General features: G+C 41.3%; 1 protein-coding gene across 1 annotated transcript in view; it reads left to right on the top strand.

Moving 5' to 3' along the window:
* The window catches only part of COL6A6 (collagen type VI alpha 6 chain), a 115,992-nt gene that overhangs the window by 34,609 nt on the left and 63,020 nt on the right, over nucleotides 1–18,363 (top strand). Inside the window, exons 13-19 of the mRNA XM_015474150.3 lie at nucleotides 935–1,006; nucleotides 1,092–1,118; nucleotides 1,442–1,486; nucleotides 1,577–1,630; nucleotides 2,405–2,467; nucleotides 11,286–11,351; nucleotides 12,580–12,633. Coding sequence (XP_015329636.1) covers nucleotides 935–1,006; nucleotides 1,092–1,118; nucleotides 1,442–1,486; nucleotides 1,577–1,630; nucleotides 2,405–2,467; nucleotides 11,286–11,351; nucleotides 12,580–12,633 — 381 coding nt within the window. The remainder of the gene's footprint in view (nucleotides 1–934; nucleotides 1,007–1,091; nucleotides 1,119–1,441; nucleotides 1,487–1,576; nucleotides 1,631–2,404; nucleotides 2,468–11,285; nucleotides 11,352–12,579; nucleotides 12,634–18,363) is intronic.

The following is an 18,363-nucleotide window of genomic DNA, read 5'->3' as shown; positions in this document are numbered from 1 at the left end:
AAGCATCAATTTTTTGGTGCTCAGCTTTCTTAATAGTCCAACTCTCACATCCATACATGACTACTCGAAAAACCATAGCCTTAACTAGATGGACATTTGTTGGCAAAGTAATGTCTCTGCTTTTTAATATGCTGTCTAGGTTGGTCATAGCTTTTCTTCCAAGGAGCAAGCATCTTTTAATTTCATGGCTGCAGTCACCATCTGTAGCCCCCAGAAATAAAGTCTGTCACCGTTTCCACTGTTTCCATGATGTTCAAGCACAGGATTAAAAATGGCTAGGGCATGGGCTTAGAAAGCATGCTCAGGCAACATCATGGAGGATGACAAGGTAGGGATTGCAGGTAGAAGCCTTGCAGCAGCAGGTGCAGGACAAAATTTAGGGCAGTGCGAATAGATACGCTAAGGAGGTTGAATGGATGTGCCTTGGTGACCACTTGGGGAGACAGTGGCTGAGGATGACATCTTTGTTTCAGCTCACAAGACTGCACCGGCTGGTGGGATTAATAAGACCAGATCACAGGAGTGGGTTTAGGTTAAAGATAGAGAGAAAGGGAAGGAATTTGGTCAAGAAATCTGCCCCTTGCTTAGGTCATACCTAGAGCATCATGCTCCGATGTCTCATCAATTCTTCACTGTCTATTCCCAGAATGTCTTCTGAAATCTTGAGAATGCATCTTAGCTGCCAGTTGTTGTATGTCTGTTTTACTTAGATACTATCCCACCCTGGAGAGTATCCAGGTGGGATCCAACACAGAGGATTGTCATCAGAGTAGCTCTGATTTACTTCCACTGTCAGTTTTCATAAGCATGAATTCTGGGTTATAAACCCATGAGCAGTTGCACTTTTTTAATCCAACACAAAGGTTGTCAGATTTCCAAGACAGATTCCAGATGACGATACGAAAAGCTCGTCTGAGTATGTGCTCTTCCTTAGGGAGAAAGAGGAGCCAGTGGACCTGTGGGAGAACAAGGTACTAAAGGATGCTATGGTGCCAAGGGCCCTAAGGTAAGGATTGCAAGAAGCACTGTGAAGGCTTCCCAACGTTAATTCCTTTTCCTACACTAACCCCTGCTGTCCTTTCTATTTCCAGGGAAACAGGGGACTAAATGGACAGGAGGTATGGTACCAAACATCATTTATCTGCCCATCTGTTACCTAGAATTATTTTTGAGGTGATTGACCAGTAGATTGTACAAATGAAGTTTTGTTGACCTTCCTTTTTATTGCTAATTATTTCATTTTGTTTACTAATGCCTTTTATTGCAGACCATGTTTGGTTTTGGTTGACAATTTCTATGACTCAGTAATCTTAAATATGACCCAGGGCCAGCCTAGCAAAGAGCATGTATATAGAACACAAAATTTGACTTTTAATTTGGTGTCTGGCTTCTTTCCACGTAAATGCAGTGCACTGTATTCTGATCACATCTGTCTTTTCAGGGAGAAGCTGGGGAAAGTGGAATTGATGGCTTAAATGGAGAACAGGTCGACCCTTCTCTTTGTATCATGAAAACCCTCTGAGCTAGTTCTCGTTAAGAAAATGAGAATATGAGTTTATTGTTCTCTGTGTTTTAGGGTGATAGTGGTCTTCCTGGAGCAAAAGGAGAGAAAGGCATTGAAGGAGCCCAGGTAGGCATTCAATAAAGGGATAATGTAGAAACTGTACTGGGAATTCAAGGTGTGACTTGTAAGGCAGCTACACCAGGAATAGCTGTCAGCTAGGATCATGAAAGGGTTTTAGGATAACCGGAAGACCTCAACTGCACACAACAAGAAGCAGTAATTTCTGATGTGTCTGGGAAGTTCCGCTGGTCTAGGCGGTACGTGGCTGAGCTTGGCTCATGTGTCTGTAGGTTGGCTGGGGGCTTTGTTTCACTTCTCTCTTCTTATCCTTCTGGGAGCAGAGAGCTGTCCGGCCTTTTATGGCCACAGCTGAAGCTCAAGGGAACAAGTAGAAACACACAGGCTCTCTCGAGGGCCCTTGGGGCCGAGGCTTGGCACTCTCATGGTGACACTGTAGATCTTACAAGTAGATCTTATTCTTTCTGTTGACCAGAATGAGCCACAACCAAACTCAGGGGTAGGGAGTCAAATATGGATAATGAATCTCAGTTGCCTCATCAAAAGAAGGATAAAACCAAAACCTGGTGCATACAGTAGTTACAAAATAATGGACAAGACAATGAATCTGTCTGGAACACAGAATTTATCACTGTGGCGAATAATTGTGGCCACTGTTAAATTATTCACATGGTGCCTGAATCTATTGGTTGTTCCTCTTCTCTACAAAATAACTTTAGTAGGAAAACATTTAATAATTTAAATCAGGGAGAAGATAAGCTCCTTGTTTTTATTAATGTCACTTAAAATTCTTGTCCTTCTTCTCCTTTGTGTTGACTTTAGGGAATCCCGGGAGAGAGAGGAATTTCTGGGGACCATGGAGCAAAGGGCTTGCGTGGAGACCCAGTAAGTGTGCTTTGACCGAGGGGCTGCAAACTAACGTCACGTCAGGGCTCATTTCCCATCAGCGCTTCCGGTGGGGAGAGGGAGCGCTACTTTAAAGCATTACCGTGGCAGTTCTGAATTGAAATCGTCATGGGCACAACTGTTTAGAGTTTTAAAAGCAAGTCCCTTGTGCCTGATACTCTTCATGTACAAGATGAGAATGGACAGTGACACAGTCTTGCCACTGTTTGCATATGTAATTTTTGAGAAAACATTTTCAGAACTTCCTTGTGCTTCAGAGCTATGAAGGAATTCCACTTCATTCCATTATCTTCCTCAAAATACGGACAGGATGAAAGAAATGGAGCCATCTCTTTTTTCTCTTCTCCAAGAGTCTTTCTCCATTGAGAATATTAGCTTCATTTCCTTGAGTCCAAGTCAGCTAAAAGTACATTAGGCAAAAAGTACATTAGCCCAGAAATACCTGCTTTAATGGGGATGCAACCCAGTTGAGCAAGCATAACCTACACCAAAGCCAACAGGACGCGTGCCAGCCTAGGGGATATGCCAAGTCCATTGGACATCAGTACTCTAGGACTTTGATCACCCACACGTCAATCTTCAAAACCTTAATGAATTAGGATTTTGTAGGTTTTTTTAAACATTCATTAAAACTTTAGAAGTTGAGATAAAATTGTATATACAATGTGATATCTATATAACGTTGCATAAGTTTAAGATGTACAACAGGTTCAGTTCAGTTCAGTCGCTCAGTCATGTCCGACTCTTTGTGACCCCATGAATTGCAGCACGCCAGGCCTCCCTGTCCATCACCAACTCCCGGAGTTCACTCAAACTCACGTCCAGATTAGTTTGATATATTTACATATTAGCATTACCGCCTTAGTGTTAGCTAAGTCCTTTAACAGGTACATAATTATCACTTTTTTTGTGTGGTAAGAATATTTAAAACCTAGTCTTTTAGCAGCTTTGGAGTGTATAATACAGTATCACAGCTTATAATCACCATGCTATTCATTATATCTCTTGAATTTACTGTTAAGCTGTAACATGCATCAGAAAAGTACACAAATTATGAATTCACAGCTTGATGACTATAAGTACCCTGTGCCCTCACTACTCAGGTAAAGAAACAGAACATCAGACAAGAGTAGAATAATGCCCAAACCCCCTCATGTGTACTTCAGTCACTACCAGCCCTCCCTAAGGTAATCACACTGTCTCAGGACCATGAATCAGTTTTACCCATTATTGAACTTTTCACTGGTATTATACAGGATGTACTTTTCATTCCCAGCTTCTTTTGCTCAAGTATATACTTCTGAGATGAATCAGTGTGGTGAATATCAGTAGTCCATTCAATCTTACTCAGTTGAGTTAGCTTCAGTTCAGTCACTCAGTCATGTCCGACTCTTTGCCCCAGGGACTGCAGTACACCACACTTCCCTGTCCATCACCAACTCCCGGAGCTTGCTCAAACTCATGTCCATCGAGTCGGTGATGCCATCCAACCATCTCATCCTCTGTCATCCCCTTCTCCTCCTGCCTTCAGTCTTTCCCAGCATCAGGGTCTTTTCTAATGAGTCGGTTCTTTGCATCAGGAGGCCAAAGTATTGGAATTTCAGCTTCAGCATCAGTCCTTCCAATGAATATTCAGGACTGATTTCCTTTAGGATGGACTGGTTTGATCTCCTTGCAGTCCAAGGGAGTCTCAGGAGTCTTCAACACCACAGTTCAAAAGCATCAATTCTTTGGCACTCAGCTTTCTTTATAGTCCAACTGTCACATCCATACATGTCTACTGGAAAAATCATAGCCTTGACTAGACAGACCTTTGTTGGCAAAGTAACATCTTTACTTTTTAATATGCTGTCTAGGTGGGTGATAGCTTTTCTTCCAAGGAGCAAGCATCTTTTAATATCATGGCTGCAGTCACCATCTGCCATGATTTTGGAGCTCAAGAAAATGAAGTCTGTCACTGTTTCCATTGTTTCCCCATCTATTTGCCATGAAGTGATGGGACCAAATGTCATGATCTTAGCTTTTTGAATGAATGAATATTTCATTGTGTGAATATTCCTTGATCTGTTTCTCCATTCTGCTACTGATAGATGTTTCAGTTGTTCTAGATTATGCTTTTATAAATATTACTGATACATACATTCTTGTATGTGTCTTTCGTACACATTTTTACTGGGTCTATACTTTGGGAGTAGACTGTCTGGATGACAGTCACTTAAATCTTTACAGTCAAACAGTTTTCCAAAAAGTTTGCACTGATTTATACTCCCACTATCAATGCACCAGAGCAGTGTACCACAACCATCAGAGACCCTAAACTGTATAAAACTAACAGTACTAAGTGCTGATAAGGATGTGGGGCAACTGGGAATGTCACAGGACCTTGTCTTTAATAACCCCTCCTCCAGCACACGTGGTTGTTCAGAGAAAGAATTTTATACTGTACACACTGACAAGTATCAATGTTATGTATGCATTGGAGATAACTCTATTTAAAAAGCAGAGGAATTTGTACTTGAAGATAACATTGGCATATGATAATACTCTGATAATGCAAGAGTTTCAAACAACTTCAAAGTCTCTAATTAGAAACAAAAATATATCCACAAATAAGGGTAATGAAGAAATAGTAGTTCAAACGCAAGGACATTTCAGTCATTGGTGTATGATGGCCCAAAATTCACTTGGGGTGTTGCTATAAAATTGTGATTCAATTTAATCAGCTGCTGCTGCTGCTTCTAAGTTGCTTCAGTCGTGTCCGACTCTATGTGACCCCATCCCTGGGATTCTCCAGGCAAGAACACTGGAGTGGGTTGCCATTTCCTTCTCCAGTTCATGAAAGTGAAAAGTGAAAGTGAAGTCGCTCAGTCATGTCCGACTCTTCGTGACCCCATGGACTGCAGCCCACCAGGCTCCTCCGTCCATGGGATTTTCCAGGCAAGAGTACTGGAGTGGGGTGCCATTGCCTTCTCCAAATTTAATCAGAATCCCCCCTAATTGTCTGCATGATTGTGTAATACCTTTAAAAGAATCTGAATAATATAAAAATACTTTTATTTAAAGAGAAATATTCTATGACTTCGAGATGGCTGAAAATTCAACCCATGGGAGCTTCCCTGTGCTGTATTGTAACTATCCTGACTTCAGATGGTTTTTCAATAAATAATAACTCTTCCCAGCCACTTGGGAATGTACATCTCAAATCGATGAAAGCTCTCTCTACTTTTTCCGAGTATTTTTTGGTGGGTTACTATATGGAGAAATATGGAGAGAGCAAGATTGATAGAATAAATAGGACACAAGCATAATCTACATGCAAATGGCACAAATTGCTGAAAATATATGCTTTTTTCAGAGAGAGTTTTTGATCATAAAAGCTAGTTTGTTTGAAATTGTAAATTTAAATTGTAAATTGTTGATTTACAATGCTGTGCTAATTTCTGCTATATAGAAAAATGATTATATATATATACACATACATATATATGTATATATATACTCTTTTCCATTATGGTTTATCACAGGACACTGAATATAGCCCTGTGATAAGCCACTGAATATAGTCCAGGATTTCCCTGGTGCCTACAATTCAGGAGAACCGGGTTCAATCCCTGGATCGGGAAGATCCTCTGGAAAAGGAAATGGCAACCCACTCCAGTACTCTTGCCTGGAAAATCCCATGGGCAGAGGAGCCTGGTAGGCTACAGACCATGGGGTCGCAAAGAGTCAGACACAACTGAGCAACTTCACTTCACTTATTCGATATAGTTCCCTGTACTCGTTGCTTACGCATGCTGTACACAACAGTTTGCATTTGGTAGTCTCAAACGTCTAATCCCTCCCTCCCCCACTCCTACCCTGGGCAAGCACAAGTGTTTCCTCTACGTCTCTGCATCTGTTTCTGTTTCAAGGTAAGTTCATTGGTGTCATATTTTAGATTCCACATATAAGTGATATCATGTGATGTTTATCTTTCTCTGTCTGATTTATCTCACTTAGTATGATAATCACTAGGTCCATCATGTTGCTGCAAATGGCATTTATTTCTTTCTTTTTATGGCTGAGTAGTATTCCATTGTGTATATATATTATATCTTCTCTATCCCTTCATCTCTTGATAGACATTTAGGTTGCTTCTATGTCTTAGCTATTATAAATACTGCTACAGATATCAATAGCCTCAGATATGCAGATGACACCACCCTTATGGCAGAAAGTGAAGAGGAACTCAAAAGCCTCTTGATGAAAGTGAAAGAGGAGAGTGAAAAAGTTGGCTTAAAGCTCAACATTCAGAAAACGAAGATCATGGCATCCGGTCCCACCACTTCATGGGAAATAGATGGGGAAACAGTGGAAATAGTGTCAGACTTTATTTTGGGGGGCTCCAAAATCACTACAGATGGTGACTGCAGCCATGAAATTAAAAGACGCTTACTCCTTGGAAGGAAAGTTATGACCAACCTAGATAGCATGTTCAAAAGCAGAGACATTACTTTGCCAACAAAGGTTCGTCTAGTCAAGGCTATGGTTTTTCCTGTGGTCATGTATGGATGTGAAAGTTGGACTGTGAAGAAGGCTGAGTGCCGAAGATTTGATGGTTTTGAACTGTGGTGTTGGAGAAGACTCTTGAGAGTCCCTTGGACTACAAGGAGATCCAACCAGTCCATTCTGAAGGAGATCAGCCCTGGGATTTCTTTGGAAGGAATGATGCTAAAGCTGAAACTCCAGTACTTTGGCCACCTAATGCAAAGAGTTGACTCATTGGAAAACACTCTGATTCTGGGAGGGATTGGGGGCAGGAGGAGAAGGGGATGACAGAGGATGAGATGGCTGGATGGCATTACTGACTCAATGGACGTGAGTCTGAGTGAACTCCGGGAGTTGGTGATGGACAGGGAGGCCTGGCGTGCTGCAATTTGTGGGGTCGCAAAGAGTCGGACACGACTGAGCGACTGATCTGATCTGATTTGAACTGTTTTTATTTATTATTATTTTTTTAGCTTTTTTTTTAACTTTACAATATTGTATTGGTTTTGCCATACATCAAAATGAATCCACCACAGGTATACATGTGTTCCCCATCCTGAACCATCCTCCCTCCTCCCTACCATACCATCCCTCTGGGTCATCCCAGTGCACCAGCCCCAAGCATCCAGTATCCTGCATCGAACCTGGACTGGTGACTCGTTTCATATATGATATTATACATGTTTCAATGCCATTCTCCCAAATCATCCCACCCTCTCCCTCTCTCACAGAGTCCAAAAGACTGTTCTATACATCAGTGTCTCTTTTGCTGTCTCGTATACAGGGTTTTCGTTACCATCTTTCTAAATTCCATATATATGTGTTAGTATACTGTATTGGTGTTTTTCTTTCTGGCTTACTTCACTCTGTATAATAGGCTCCAGTTTTGTCCACCTCATTAGAACTGATTCAAATGTATTCTTTTTAATGGCTGAGTAACTGTTTTTATAGTTTTCTCCTGATATATACCCAGGAATGTGATTGTTAAATCATACGGCAACTGTTTAGTTTTTTGAGGAACCTCCGCACAGTTCTCCATAATGACTGCACCAATTTGCACTCCTACCAACAGTGTTGGAGAGTCCCCAATTCTCCACAGCCTCATCGGTATTTGTTACTTGTGGACTTTTTAATGATGGCTGTTTTGACCTGTGTAAGGTAGTAGTGACTCATTATAGTTTTGATTTACATTTTTCTATTAGCGATGTTGAGCGTCTTTTCATGCACCTGTTGACCATCTGTATTTATTCTTTGGAGAAATGTCTGTTTAGATCTTCTGCCCATTTTTTGATTGGGTCGTTTGTTTCTTTATTATTGAGTTGTATGAGCTGTTTACAGATTTTGGAAATTAAGCCCTCACTGGTCACATCCCTTGCAAATGTTTTCTCCCCGTCTGTATGTTTTTCATTTTGTCAGTGGTTTCCTTTGCTGTGCAAAAGCTTATATGTTTGATTAGGTCCCATTTGTTTATTTTTGTTTTTATTTATATTGTCTTGATGGACTGATCTAAATATATTGGTAGGATTAAATTTCTTGTAATTTGAGGGAAGGCTGAGGTAGGTCATTTGTCTGAGCACACTTTAGTAAAGCTCATCATTCTAAAACATATCATTATTAGAAGCCCATGTTTAATCATCAGTTCAGTTCAGTTCAGTCGCTCAGTCGTGTCCAACTCTTTGCGACCCCATGAATTGCAGCACGCCAGGCCTCCCTGTCCATCACCAACTCCCAGAGTTCAATCATAAATTTGTATTAAATGATACTCTTTTGTCTAATTTCATAAACACTTAAAGAGTGGGCCAGATCATACTCAGACTGACCACACAGCTGGTCTGCATGGAAAGTAGGACGTTCTGTTCTGTAGAATGTGCTGGCATATGGTTTTTTATGTCATCTCTTCAATCAAATAGTGCAGAGTTGGACTATAGTAAGCAGTGTATATACCCAGTGGAAGAAAATTTGAGACTTTACCTTCCTTTTTCTTCCTTGCTGTTCTAATGAAGATATAACTCTTTAATAGTGTAATTCATCAGATAAATATTAAATAAGAATAAAACAGAAGATGTAAGGAAATAATCTTTGGCTTTGGTATGTGGGGAAGAGAAATAATTATTCATGTAAGTTTTAGTGCTAACAGTTGTAAAATAAATTCTAAGCCCATTTTTTTTTCTTCACTCTGTCAGCCTATAAGCCCTGTGAGTATAGAAACTGCATGTTTAAAAAGGTTCCAAAGTATCTGGAATGATGCTATGGTCCTGTTGGTGATCTCAAATTACTTACTGGTTGATGAAGGTCATCTAGTCTGCTATCAGCCAAGCAGCCAGGCAGGTGGCTGTCGGCAGGACTGGATAGTTGCCCTCCCCTCTTCACTTACTGATGAATTGGCGGGTTCAGTTGATCGTCCGGGCATTATGGCTGCTCTGTTTGTGGTCTGAACTACCCAAGGGAGAAAGCTTTCAGTCTGGCCTGCCTAGGATACCATCCCATAATGTGTGCCTGTTCCCAGTGCTCCTGCTAGAACATCTGTATAAATATTGAGAAAAACTCAAGATTCCAAGACTTTCTGAAAACCAGAAAAGTAGGATATAAGCCAATGGTGTTAGAAGGTGTCCAGGGACCCAGGAGGAGAAAGAGAATGTGTGTGGCAAATAAAGCCCTCAGTGCTGTTCGGAGTCCTCACATTCTTGGGGAAGAACCCATTACAAACCTTTGCCTTAGATATTACTCCGTCATTAAAAAAATGCCATTTGAAGCAATATGGATGGACCTAGAGTTTATCATACTAAGTGAGGTAAGCCGGAGAGAGAAAGATAAATATCATATGATATCACTTATATGGGTAATCTAAAAAAAAAATGATACAAATGAACTTATTTACAATTGACCTACAGCCATCAAAAACAAATGTATGGTTACCAAAGGCGAAGGCAGAGTGGGGATAAATTAGGAGTTTGGGATTAACATACACACAGTATGTACAGGTCACTTGCTAAGTCATGTCCGACTCTTTGTGACCCCATGGACAGCCACACACTAGGCTTCCCTGTCCTTCACTATCTCCCTGCTGCTGCTGCTAAGTCACTTCAGTCGTATCCGACTCTGTGCGACCCCATAGACGGCAGCCCACCAGGCTCTCTGTCCCTGCGATTCTCCAGGCAAGAACACTGGAGTGGGTTGCCATTTCCTTCTCCAATGCATGAAAGTGAAAAGTGAAAGTGAAGTCATTCAGTCGTGTCCGACTCCTAGTGACCCCATGGACTGCAGCCTACCAGGCCCCTCCGTCCATGGGATTTTCCAGGCAAGAGTACTGGAGTGGGTTGCCATTGCCTTCTCCCAGAGGTTGCTTAAACTCATCCACTGAGTCGGTGATGCCATCCAACCATCTCATCCTCTATTGCCCTCTTTTCCTCCTGCCTTCAATCTTTCCCAGCATCAGGGTCTTTTCCAATGAGTCAACCCTTTGCCTCAGGTGGCCAAAGTATTGGAGCTTCAGCATCAGTCCTTCCAATGAATATTCAGAATTGATTTCCTTTAGGATTGACTGGTTTGATCTCCTTGCTGTCCAATGGTCTCTCCAAAGTCTTCTCCAGCAGTAGAGTTTGAAAGCATCAATTCTTCAGCACTCAGATATACACACTGCTATGTATAATGTAGATAAACAACAAGGACCTGCTGTGCAGCACAGAGAACTCTACTCAGTATCTTGTAATAATCTATAAGAGAAAAAAATCTGAAAAAGAATATATATATATATAACTGAATCACTCTGCTGTACACCTGAAACTAACACACTCTTGGAAATCAACTAAACTTCAATAAAAACAAACAGATGAAAAAAAAACTTTGCCTTCCCCAAGGGAAGGGAGTGGGGGGTAAAATCTACCAACCCTCAAATATAAACTTGCCAAGGTCACAAGAATGAAGACCAGAAGCTAAGAGAAAGAGGGCAGTAGCAAGAAGGAAACACCTCCAAACCCAGGATGGGAGTTGCCCTAAACACAACTCATGTCTCCCTGCCTCCTCGGCTGTGTGTCCCATTATGAGCTCTCACTTGGGCCCCACGTACTTGCCGTAGGTCTCCATGCTCTCCTGCTAATGCAGAGCTTGGGAGGAAAGGAAGACATTTATAAGCCGTTTATAATTTAGCCTACTTCTGCTTTCAAATGGGTTAACCTTCTCTTGTCACTTTTTTGGGGGTGACCAGGTATGTTACAACCATATTACATTTTTAAGGAGAAATGTTCAAAGCCTATTATTTTCTATTTTTTAGGGAGTTCCTGGATTTGACAATAGCATAGAGGGACCCAAGGGCTTGAAAGGAGAACTTGGAAGACAGGTAACTGTGGGCTTTTGGAAGTAACTTTGTAAATATGTGACAATGGTGGGCTCAGGGTTTTAGTGATAGAATATGAAATGCTTATAAAAAACTTGGAATCAGAGTGAATATACCTGATACAGAGAATCTATTTTTCAGAAGCAGAAAGATTCTTTTATTCCTTCTTATTTGCTACACTGGAACTTAAGACACATTCTCTCTTCTGAATCTGATGCAAAGATCTAACCTCTGATTTAAAATGTAGGGCTAGCTGAAAGAAAGCACTGGCAAAAGAACTCCTGGCCTTCCCAGAATCCAGAGGACACATGTCCTAAAAAGATATCATATTATACTTGGTACCTGATTTAAAAAAAAAAAAAAAAAGAAGCAGAGAGAGAATAAGATCTGATAGATATCTACAGGCTGCACTCTCAAGGCAAGTCTCTTGAGATTAGTCTTATGGGATAGCATGCGTCTAAATCTGATCATGTAAGCTTGTTTTTCAGGACTTTAGGAAAACAATTTTCTGGGAAACTGTGTGTCACTGGATTCATGGTGGGGAAGTTCTTTGGTGACTCCACCTGTGAGAAAGCCCTTTGGGAAAAGGCCTAGCCTCCATTTCAGGCTCTGTTCCTTAGCCGGTCTGTGGCCTCAGCTACTTTCTACAAGCCTCTGCTTTCTCATCTTCAACACTGGACAAGTAGCCTACTTTGGAAAGGGATGTGGGAATTCAATGACAGAGCCTTCCACATCATAAACTCCCAGAGAATGTTACCTGTCATTTTTTATTAAGTGGCCAGTGTATGCCTTGTTATAGACTCTATGTCCCCGTTTCCTACCTTGAGAGGATGTGTATTGGGAGATTTTATTCAGATTAGGGTGCTAATTAGGCTGTTACACAGGCTAGCCAGACAGAACAGGAAGTTCCAGGAGAGAAATTCACACAAGTTGCAGCCATCCCATCACACGGATGATTCTATGGCAACGCAGCGGGAACAGTTTGATTGAAATACTCTTAACTAACAGCCCAAACACAAGTTAGATGGTGGTGATGAGCAGATGAGGCCACATCATGCACACAGAGAGGTGTGGTTTGTGACCGGTGGGTTAGGGCCTCATCCCTCAGGGAGGATAAGTCTAACCTGCGTGTCCCTATCCACCCTCCCGGGAACACGACAGGCCGGTGTTGAGGAGCGCCCTCGTCAGTGCCGTGTCGTTATTGTCACACCTGTGTCTGTTCCTTTGACAGGGAAGAAGAGGCCAGCCAGGGCCCCCTGGAACTCCCGGCTCCAGAAGGACGACAGTAAGGACCCACAGAGGCCAAGTGGCCCGCTCTGGAGGAGCTGAAGTGGGGTGATGAAATGGCTGATGTGGGGCGGTTCCCCGGGACTTACTACCCTGAGGAAACTGACTCAGGGCAGAGCTGGCAAAGGAGGCAGGAAGGGCCTGAAGCCAAGGCCAGACGGCGCTGGCTGCAGGGGAAATGACCACATCGGAGGAAAGCGCTGCCCAAGGAGAACACAAGAGTAGCCAACTAGGGGAAGAGTAGTCAAAGTCTGGCCTGCTCACTAGGCCCACGGAGGTTTGAAGTCCAAGGCTCCATTCCTCTGCCAAGTTTTATGACTGCTTAGAAAAGTCAGTCCTGATGCGAGTGCTCTGGTCTCCTTTCCATTTTCTCTGACTCGAAGAGGAATGTGCTCCAAGATATAAAAATATTTTCTTGGATGAACTACAATATATGGTTCTGTGAATTTCTCCTCAGAAAACAGAATGCATAATGAATGCAATATATTAAACTAGTGTTTATTTGTGCTAAATTTTTAAATGTTATAAATATATATTTTACTGAGATGTAATTGATAGATAATATTAGTTTCAGATGTACAACATAATGATTCCATGTATGTATATATTACAAGATGATCACCATTCAGCTAGTAAGTCTAGTTAACATCCATCACCACACATAGTTATGATTCTTTTTTTCTTGTGATGAAAACTTTTTAAGATCTGCTCTGTTGTTGTGTAGTTGCTATGTTGTGTCCAGTTCTTTTATGATTCCATGGACTGTAGCCCACCAGACTCCTCTGTCCATGGGATTTCCCAGGCAAAAATACTGAAGAAAAAAAAAAAAAAAAAGAATACTGAAGAAGGGTTACCATTTCCCTCTCCAGGGGATCTTCCTAACCCAGGGATTAAACCCATGTCTCCTGCACTGACAGGCAGATTCTTTACCACTGAGCCACCAGGAAAGCCCTTCTACTCTCTTAGCAACTTTTAAATATACAATATAGTTTTACTGGGCTTCCCTAGTGGCTCAGCAATAAAGAATCTGTCTGCCAATGCAGGAGACGCAGGTTCAATTTCCGGGTCAAGAAGATCCCCTGGAGAAGGAAATGGCAATCCACTCTAGTATTCTTGCCTGGGAAATCCCATAGAGAGAGGAGCCTGGTGGGCTATAGTCCATGGGGTCGCAAAAGAATCGGACACAATGCAGAAACTACACAGCAACATACTATTATTGACGATAGTTACCATGTGAAGTGAAGTGAAGTGAAAGTCGTTCAGTCATGTCCAACTGTTTGCGACCCCATGGACTAGCCCATGGAATTTTCCAGGCCAGAATACTGGAGTGGGTAGCCTTTCCCTTCCCCAGGGCACCTTCCCAACCAGAGGTTGAACCCAGGTCTCTGACATTGCAGGCAGATTCTTTACCAGCTGAGGCACCAGGGAAGCCCAAGAATACTGGAGTGGGTAGCCTATCTCTTCTCCAGGGGATCTTCCCAACCCAGGAATAGAACTGGGGTCTCCTGCATTGCAGACAGATTCTTTACCAACTGAGCTATCATGCTATACATTAAATCCCATGACTTATTTATTTTCTAACTGGAAGTTTATGCCTTTTGATTCCCTCTACCCATGTCACACTACCCCCCACTCCTCAGCTCTGTTCTCTGTATCTATGAGTTTAGCTGGTTGGTTTATTTGTTTTGTTAAGATTCCACATATAAGTGAGATCATAGGGTATTGGTCTTTTTCTGACTTATTTCACTCAGTGTAATGCCTTCAGGACTCCCCTGTAGCTCAGACAGTAAAGAATCCTCCTGCAATGCAGGAGACCTGGGTTCGATCCCTGGGTCAGGAAGATCCCCTGGAGAAGGGAATGGCGACCCACTCCAGTATTCTTGCCTGGAGAATCCCATGGAGACAGGAGCCTGGTGGGCTACAGTCCATGGGGTCGCAAAGAGCCAGTCACGACTGAGCGAGTAACACAAGTGCCTTCAAGGTCCATCCACGTTGTCACAAGCGGCCAGATTTCCTTCTTTTCATGACTGAATAGTATTCCACTGTGTGCATACACACACATATGTACACACACACACGTGGTGGGTATATCTTTCTGAGTTCGTGCTTTTGTTTCCTTTGGATAAATACCCAGAAGTGGAATTTCTGGAAGATATGGTATTTCTATATTTAAGTTTTTTGAGGACACTCTGTACTGCTAAAGAGATTATATATAATAAGTGAAAGTGAAAGTGATGTCGCTCAGTCGTGTCCAACTCTTTGCGACCCCATGGACTGTAGCCTAACAGGCTCCTCCCTCCATGGGATTCTCCAGGCAAGAATACTGGAGAGGGTTGCCATTTCCTTCTCCAGGGGATCTTCTAATACATGCCTATAAAAACATATCTGAGGGCAATATTAGGTCACTCGCTTATGAAACCTTTTGGGATCTTTCTCGTTATTTTTTTCAATAAGTATAGGAGTTTCTGTGCTTGACTTCTTGGAAAAGAATTGACATTATAAAATAAAATCTTTATCCGTTAAGAAAATATAACTTCAATAAAATATACTTAAATGCCTGCATTGGGTTCTGAACTAGAACCCAAGGTCTCTTCTTATGGTGCAATGCTTTCTTTCCATTCTTTATTTAGTTATCCAGCCTTTTCCGACTTCCTTCATCCCTCCCTGCCCACTACATGTAAGGATAGATGTTAACTAGATTTATTAGCTGAATGATGGTCTTCTTGCAGTATATACATATATGGAATCATTATGTTGTACATCTGAAACTAATACAATTTTAACATTTTAAATTTGAGGACAAATAAAAACTGTTTTAACATATTGCATTATTATGCATTGTATTTTCTGAGCAGAAGCTCATAAAACCAGCTATTATACTCCAACAGGAAAATATTTTTATATGTTGGAACATACTTTTATTCTTTGTAAGACAGAGAAAAATAAGAACAGGGATTATGTTTAAAACCTGCAGAATTTAATTGGTGGGAAAGCCCTTTCTAATGCATCTAAAGATTTTTAAAAGTACATTTGCTATTTATTTGACTTTCTAAAAGGGTGTAGCCAGTTTACATACCCCAGGAAAGTATTTTGAACTTAAAGAATATCATCCAAAAAATCCTGGTGTGGGAGATGAACTTTTCTTACTTTATAGAGGCTATAATCTCTCTGGAGGATAAGGCAATATCACCATGTATTAGCTAAACTATACAACTCCTGAGAAATATGGCCCCTTCTTGAGTTATAGATTCAGCAGTGTCATTTAGGAGTAAAAACAGAATTCCACCTAAAGATGGTAAAGTCAAGGGATTTTTTTTATACTACTCCACTTCTATGCAACTCACCAAAAACAATAAAAGAAATTTAAGATGAATTAACAAAAAATGACCACAACTTCAAGCCACACATGATGACAGATATTGGCCAACTATTTTATTTTTAGAGGTTTTACTTTATTTTGTGGAAATACAGTTGATTGTTGTATTAATTTCTACTGTACAGCAAAGTGATTCAGTTATATGTATACATGTATATATATATATATATTCCTTTTCGTATTCCTTTCCATATGTTTTATTACAGGATATTGAATATAGTCCCCTGTGCTATAAAATAGGATCTTGTTTTCTACCCATTCTATATACAGTAGTTTGCATCTGCTAATCCCAAACTCCCAGTCCATCGCTCTCCCACATGCCCTCCCCCTTGGCAATCACGAGTCTGTTCTCTATGTCTATGAGTCTGTTTCTCTTCCATAGGTATATTCATTTGTCTCCACTTTTAGATTCCACACATAAATGATATCATATGGAATTTGCCTTTCTTTTTCTGACTTACCTCACTTAGTATGATAATCTCTAGTCCATCCATCGTGCTGCAAATGGCATTATTTCCTTCTTTTTTACGGCTAATATTCCACTGTATATATGGACCACGTCTGCTTCTGTTCATCTGTCAATAGACATTCAGGTCACTTCCATGTCTTGGCTATTATCAATAGTGCTACAGTGAACACTGGGGTACATGTGCTTTTGAACTTATAGTTTTGTCTAAATATACGCCCAGGAATGGGATTGCTGGATCATCTGGCAACTCGATTTTTAGTTTCTTGAGGAACCTCCGCATTGTTCTGCATAGTAGCTGCATCAATTTATATTCCCACTACCAGGGTCAGAGGGTTTCCTATTCTCCACAGTCTCTCTGATGGCCATTCTGCCTGGTGTGAAGTGGTTGTTGTTCAGCCACTCAGTCGTGTCTGACTCTGGAGCCACATGGACTGCAGCACACCAGACTTCCCTGTCCTTCACCATCTCCCAGAGACTACTCAAACTCATGTCCATTGAGTCAGTAATGCCATCCAACCATCTCATCCTCTGTCATCCCCTTCTCCTCCCGCCTTCAGTCTTCCCAGCATCAGGGTCTTTTCCAATGAGTCAGTTCTTTGCATCAGGTGGCCAAAGCTTCAGCATCAGCCCTGAATATTCAGGATTGATTTCCTTCAAGGTCGACTGGTTTGATCTCCTTGCAGTCCAAGGGACTCTGAAGAGTCTTCTCAACACCATAGTTCAGAAGCACCAATTCTTTGGCATTCAGCCTTCTTTGTGGTCCAATTCTCACATCCGTACATGACTACCAGAAAAACCATAGCTTTGACTATATGGACCTTTGTCAACAAAGTAATGTCTCTGCTTTTTAATACACTGTCTTGTGGTCATAACTTTTCTTCCAAGGAGCAATCATCTTTTAATTTCATGGCTGCAGTCACCATCTGCAGTGATTTTGGAGCCCCAAAATAAAGTCTGTCATTGTTTCCATTGTTTGCTCGTCTATTTGCTATGAAGTGATGTGACCGGATGCCATGATCTTAGCTTTTTGAATGTTGAGTTTTAAGCCAGCTTTTTCCACTCTCCTTTTTCACCTTCATCAAGACACTCTTTAGTTCCTCTTCACTTTCTGTCATAAGGGTGGTGTAATCTGTGTATCTCAGGTTATTGATATTTCTCCCAGCATTCTTAATTCCAGCTTGTGCTTTATCCAGCCCAGCATTTCACATGATATACTCTGCATGTAAGTTAAATAAGCAGGGTGACAGTATACAGCCTTGACATACTCCTTCCCCAATTTGGAACCAGTCCATTGTTCCATGTCCAGTTCTAAGTGTTGCTTCTTGACCTACATACAGATTCCTCAGGAAGCAGGTAAAATGCTCTGGTATGTCCGTCTCTTTAAGAATTTTCTACTGTTTGTTGCAATCCACACAGTCAAAAGCTTTAGAGCAGTCAGTGAAGCAAAAGTAGATGTTTTTCTGGAACTCCCTTGCTTTTTCTATGATCCAACAGTGTGAAGTGTGCTTCATTGTAATTTTGATTTGCATTTATGTAGTAATTAGCGATGTTGAGCATCTTTTCATGTGCCTGTTGGCCATCTATTTTTCTTCTTTGGAGAAATGTCTATTAAGTCATTTTTCAATTGGGAGAAACCCATATTTCTGTCTTCCCCTTTCTTACGGCATCTGATATATTCTGTCTTGTAAATATTTACAGTATTTATCTCCTCCCCACTAACCCAAGTGGTGAGGACCTTCTGAGGTCAAGAACTGTATGTCACCTTTATGATCCTATGGTTCCCATGCTACATACTTTGTGGATAGTAGCTGTTGGATAGATATTTTTCTGAATGAAACTGCTGTGAATTGAACCAGAAAAGATAAATCCTTATGTGAAAGAGT

This window comes from Bos taurus, chromosome 1, assembly GCF_002263795.3.
Source record: "Bos taurus isolate L1 Dominette 01449 registration number 42190680 breed Hereford chromosome 1, ARS-UCD2.0, whole genome shotgun sequence".
NCBI lineage: Eukaryota > Metazoa > Chordata > Mammalia > Artiodactyla > Bovidae > Bos > Bos taurus.
The sequence above is the reverse complement of the archived record's forward strand: the minus strand, read 5'-3'. Positions and strand labels throughout refer to the sequence as shown.